Consider the following 5,711-nt stretch of genomic DNA (forward strand, 5'->3'; position numbering starts at 1 on the left):
TTGATCGAGACCTTACGCCACCGAATGTGACGCTAATTCGCAAAACAACCGGTCGAATTGTTACACAAACAAGAAAATAAATAAAGATAAGAAAATAATTACACAAATATTCACAAGTTTGGACCAAAGCACGTACGCCTATTTCTCAAACAACTTAAATACGCCACACTGTTCCCCGGCAACGACGCCAATTTTGATGACGTCCTAATCCACTACTAAAAAGTAAATGGACATGGTCGAATACAATATAATATACCCAACTATGAGCCAGGGTCGAATCCCACAGAGAATAATATGTAGGCGATTAGGCAATGTAAGAGAATTATCACTTGTTATGCTAAGCCAAACACTTCAAAGGATTTTGGAAAACTATTTATGTCTAAATGAAAAAATATAAACTAACCTAGAAAGCAAGTAAAATGATCAATGGCTACAAGCATGGATACACGGAGAATTACACTCAAGTAACTATCCAATGTATTTCACGATTTTACAAATATGAGCGAGATTATGTTAATTAGCCTCGGATATTAATTCGATATTAGCTTCTTCCGAAAACTAACAAGACTTCCTAATTGAATTATCCCTAAAACAATTAAGAGATTAAGAGCACATGATGTGGCTACAAGTAGTTCAATCCTATCCCTAGGTAGAATCTATAAAGTGAGGGTTAACGCCTCAAGTTCTTGTTAATTAATCTTTCCCAACCCCCAAATTATCTTTTCCAAAATTAATTCGAAGTTAATGGGCGAGTCCTAGGGTTAGCTAATCCTTTTGGAAACATTAAAGAACAAGAATAATTAAAGAAACAATAACTCACTTCAAAATAAATAAAAATCGTTCAATACATAAGCACAACAAGATACTTAATCCACACTTTAAATATGAATATTCCCATAAGTAAGATCCAAGTGTTAGAAAAATACTACACACTTAGATGAAGAAATGAACATAAATGGGTAAGAAATTCTCAATCAAAAGCTTCAAATCTTCAAGACCTAAGTGTGTGTGCAAGAACCCTAGCTCCTAAACTTGTATTCTCTTGTCAAGAGACTGAAAAATAAGCCAAAGATATGCCAAAGATGACCTAGGTCATGTATTAAAGGGTTTGGGGCATAAAAATGTAAAATTACATAAGTGCCCAGAACTGAAGTGCGATCTTCGCATTTGCAAAGGGATTTTCGCATTTGCGAATCTTGACTTTTTTGTTGAATATCGCATTTGCGATAAAGGGCTTCGCATTTGCGAAAGTTGACTGTCGGGTTTGACTTCGCATTTGCGGCCCTACTTTTGCATTTGCGAACTCTATTGGACCTAGTTGACTTCGCAATTCCGATTCACATGTTCGAGTTTGGGGACGTTGACTGGCATGGTTGACTTCACAAGTGCGAGCTCCTACTCGCATTTGCGACACCTGAGGTCACTTTCCAGATTTCTGCTTTTGAGCCCCTTTTTGACTTGTATTCGCTTGGTTTCTTCCCGATCACTTCTAAATTACATAAAACCTATAAAATAGAAGTAAACGGCATTAAACACACTATTTTAGCAATCAAACATAGAAAAACTCTAAGATTAAAGATGAGATAAGTTGGTTAAATACCGACTTATCACTGCTTCAACTACTCTTTTCATTTGCGGTCTGTAGGCTGTAGAGTTGCGGTGTACAATTTTGAACTTCTCTCAAATTTTCCTCATGAGATCACTATTTAGATTAGTTGCATTGTCAATGATGATTGACTCGGGTATCCCAAATTGGCAGACGATGTTGTTATGGACAAAATCTGCGACTACTTTCTTCGTGATGTAGGAGCTTCGACCTATTTGGTGTAATAATCAATGGCTACCAAGATGAAACGGTGCACATTTGATGTAGCTGGCTGTGTAAGTCCAATCACGTCCATGCCCCAAGTGGCAAACGGCCAAGGCGAACCCATTACATTCAACTCATTAGGCGGGACTAGGATGAAATCCCCGTGGTTCTAGCCCTGGTGACACTACTGTACATAGCAGATACTATCACTTTCCATGGTCATCCAAAAGTATCAGCCTCTTAAGATATTTTTGGCTAAGGTGAAGCCGTTCATGTGGGGTCCGCATGTTCTTGCATGTATTTCTTCAAACAATCTTGGTGCTACAGTGGAATCTACACATCTTAACAGACCCAAGTCTGGGGTCCTCCTATACAGGAATTCCACGTTCAGGTAAAAGTGATTTTCCAGCCTTCTGAGCACTACCTTCTAACTATTAGTAGCATTCCTTGGATACTCTCCTGATCCAAGGAACCGTTTGATGTCATGGTACCACGGTTTACAATCCGGCTCTTCGTCTATATGAAAATAGTACGCATGTTGATCTCTGATCTCTATCTCGATAGGGTCGATGTATTTCTTATCTAGATGCTGAATCATGGATGATAAGGTTGCAAGAGCATCATCAAACTCGTTCTGGATCCTGGGAATGTGCTTGAACTCAATCTTTATGAACTTCTTGCATAACTCTTTTACACAGTGCAGGTATGGAAGGATCTTGATGTTCTTGGTAGTCCATTCTCCTTGAACTTGTTGTATCAATAGATCAGAATCCCCTATGACCAAAAGCTCCTTGATGTTCATGTCGACCGCCATCCTGATCCCGAGGATGCATGCTTCGTACTCGGCCATATTATTGGTGCAAGGGAACCTTATCTTTGCTGATGCTGGGTAGTGTTGTCCTGATTCTGAAATTAGGACTACCCCAATTCTACTCCTTTAAAATTTGCTGCTCTGTCGAAGAACATTCTCCACCCTGGGTATGATTCTACGATATCTTATCCGGCGAATAACACCTCCTCATCTAGGAAGTACGTAGTGAGCGGCTCATAATCCCTGTCCACTGGATTCTATACAGGGTGATCGTCTAAATCTTGTCCTTTGATGGCCTTATGCGTTATGTCCACAATGTCATATTCGCTGAGAAGAGTTTTCCATTTGGCTAGTTTTTCTGTAAGCATCAGCTTCTGAAAGATATATTTGAGTGGGTCGAGCTGGGATATTAAATATGTGGTGTATGCCGACATGTAATGCCTTAGTTTCTAGGCGATCCAAGTCAAGTCACAACAAATACGCTCTATCAAAGTGTATTTGGCCTCACATGGTGTGAAATTCTTGCTTAAGTAATAGATGTCCTGCTCCTTTCTTCTAGTCTCATCATGTTGTGCCAACACGCATCCAAATGCATTATCCAAAACTGACAGGTATAACAACAGTGGCTTCCCGGGCTTGGGAGGAACCAACACTGGTGGATTTGACAAATACTCCTAAATTCTGTTGAAAGCTTTTTGACACTCTTCTGTCCTTTTTGTGGCAGCATCCTTCTTCAGCGGCTTGAAGATAGGTTCACAAATTACCGTAGAATGGGCTATGAAACGGCTGATGTAATTCAGCCTACCCAGGAAATTCATCACATCCTTCTTGTACTTGGGCGGTGGCAACTCTTGAATGGCTTTGATCTTTGAAGGATCCAGTTCGATCCCTTTTCTACTTACGATGAAACCTAGCAATTTACCAGCAAGGACTCCGAATGCACATTTTGCAGGGTTCAACTTCAAACTATACCTCCGCAAACATTCGAAAAACTTTCTCATGTCATCCAAATGTTCTGAACTCTTTCGAGACTTGACGATGACGTCACCCACATATACCTTGATCTCTTTATGAATCATGTTGTGAAAAAGATCATGGCCCTCCTGTAAGTGGCGCCGGTATTTTTGAGGCCGAACGGCATGACTCTGTAGCAGTAAACTCCCCAAGGTGTAGTGAACGCTATCTTTTCTGCATCCTCTTCGTGCATCGGGATCTGGTAGTACCCGGTGAAACAGTCCACAAATGACTGTTGTTCGTGCTTCGCATAGTTGTTGATGAGGATATCGGTAGGAAATTGAGGCGAAATATGTCGGTGCTTAACCTAGGCATGTCATCATACGACCAGCAAACACATCGATGTATTGTCGGAGGAGCACTACCAACTCTTCTTTCTGCTCTGCTTTTAGAAGGATGCTGAGTTCGGGTTTCTTTTATGTCTTCTTAGCTTTCTAAGATGACCACTTCTGTCTCCTCAATTTTTGGCTTTTTCTTGCATTCCAGTTGTTCGATCTCTTATGGAAAATTATCTGGCATCATGCTTTCGTCGTATTCCTCATAATTTGGATCGCTTTGCTCAAGGGTTTCGTTACATGTCATAAACGCGGAATGCTGGTTTTTATCGTTTTGATTATCTAAAATAAAAACTAAGTATAAATAAAGCAATAAATAAATTTGCAATAAATTTAAGCAAATATTTCTTTCATTTCATCAAAAGAGGAACGTCTGAGCGTTCAAAGAGGCAAATGACAAAAAAGTACTGACACAGTTCAAGCCTCAATTAACCGTGCACTCTTTTCAAAATATTTATAATTCCACACTACCAAGACTCTCGGCGAACAAAAGACGGGTTGGCGGTCTAATTCTGCAGGTCCTCTCCTAGTTCGGCATTCCGAATGGTCGGTGTCTTGATATCAATTTTGTCACAGCATTCCTCAATCATGGTCACGAACAGCCTTCCCATTCCATCGACGATGTCATCCTCTGGCGTTGAGCTCTAACCCATACCCGAAACACACTCTGGCACAAAAGCTATTTTCCCGAAGCTACCGGTACAAGTCTTCCTAGTTGGAGGATGATACCATATGCCGGCTCTGCCTTTCTGCCCATTTGGCTCAATCGACTCAGTTATCCCGTCTGATTGGGCTCCCAGCCCGGTTCCTGGTCTGTATCTGTACTTTATCATTTCTCTCATGGCCATCTTTGATTTATACGGTGACTGTATTTCCATATTTTGTCTGGTCTCTTCTATTTCCGTGGTCTGTATGATCTCAGTTGCATGGAATACGACCCCGTCTAGTCCCTCTATGAACAGGACTACATGTTCCAAATAAGCTGATTGACTCCATTCGCCATTGAATACGATCTCTTGGCAACTCCGCTCGAACTTCATGCGCTAGTGCAGGGTAGATGGGATTGCCCCTGCCATGTGTATCCAAGGTCTTCCTAGCAATAGGTTGTATGAAGATGAAATATCCATCACTTGGAATAGTATGGGAAACTTAACCGGTCCAATTTGAAGAGCCAATTAAATTTCTCCAATGACGCCCTTCTGCGACCCGTCAAAAGAACTTACTGTCACATGACTTTCCTTTACTTCTGTTAGATGGATGCCCAACTCTCATAGAGTAAAGTGTGGGTAGATATTGACTCCTGATCCTCCATCAATCAGTACTCGGGACACCACCTTTTCTCCAAATTTAACAGTGATATGTAAAGCTTTGTTGTGACCCACGCCCTCTATAGGAAGTTCATCTCTTCGAAAAGTGATCATATTTTCTTCGACCATTTTCCCAATGGTTGCTTCCAGTGCCTCACTGATGTTGTTGGTGGGCGTGCTCACCCCACTTAACACTCTCATCAGGGCGTCTTTATGACTTTCAGAACTCATCAGTAAATCCATGATCGATATCTGCGCCGGGGTTTTCTTCAATCGTTCCTCTACGGAGTATTCTTTGGTTGACATCTTCTTCCAAAATTTTGCAACCTTTGGATCTGTTATATTCCTTTTCCGAATATGATCCCTTCCTAGATTCCCTCGGTTTACATCCTCAGGAGCGTAACACCTCCCCGACCTGGTCAAATCATGAGCCT

The 5,711-nt window shown here is 41.1% G+C and overlaps 1 protein-coding gene across 1 annotated transcript; it reads right to left on the minus strand.

The window, feature by feature from the left end:
* Positions 1-2,237: 2,237 nt before the first annotated feature.
* Positions 2,238-2,624, minus strand: LOC107812230 (uncharacterized). Its single transcript, XM_016637283.1, has one exon. It carries the CDS (start codon positions 2,622-2,624, stop codon positions 2,238-2,240), a length of 387 nt encoding a protein of 128 aa, XP_016492769.1.
* Positions 2,625-5,711: the final 3,087 nt, after the last annotated feature.

This window comes from Nicotiana tabacum, chromosome 24 (genome assembly GCF_000715075.1).
Source record: "Nicotiana tabacum cultivar K326 chromosome 24, ASM71507v2, whole genome shotgun sequence".
Taxonomy (NCBI): domain Eukaryota; kingdom Viridiplantae; phylum Streptophyta; class Magnoliopsida; order Solanales; family Solanaceae; genus Nicotiana; species Nicotiana tabacum.

Bases quoted from the DNA above. Each gene is read 5' to 3' on its own strand.
- LOC107812230 (XM_016637283.1), bottom strand. From the start codon at position 2,624: ATGGCGGTCGACATGAACATCAAGGAGCTTTTGGTCATAGGGGATTCT.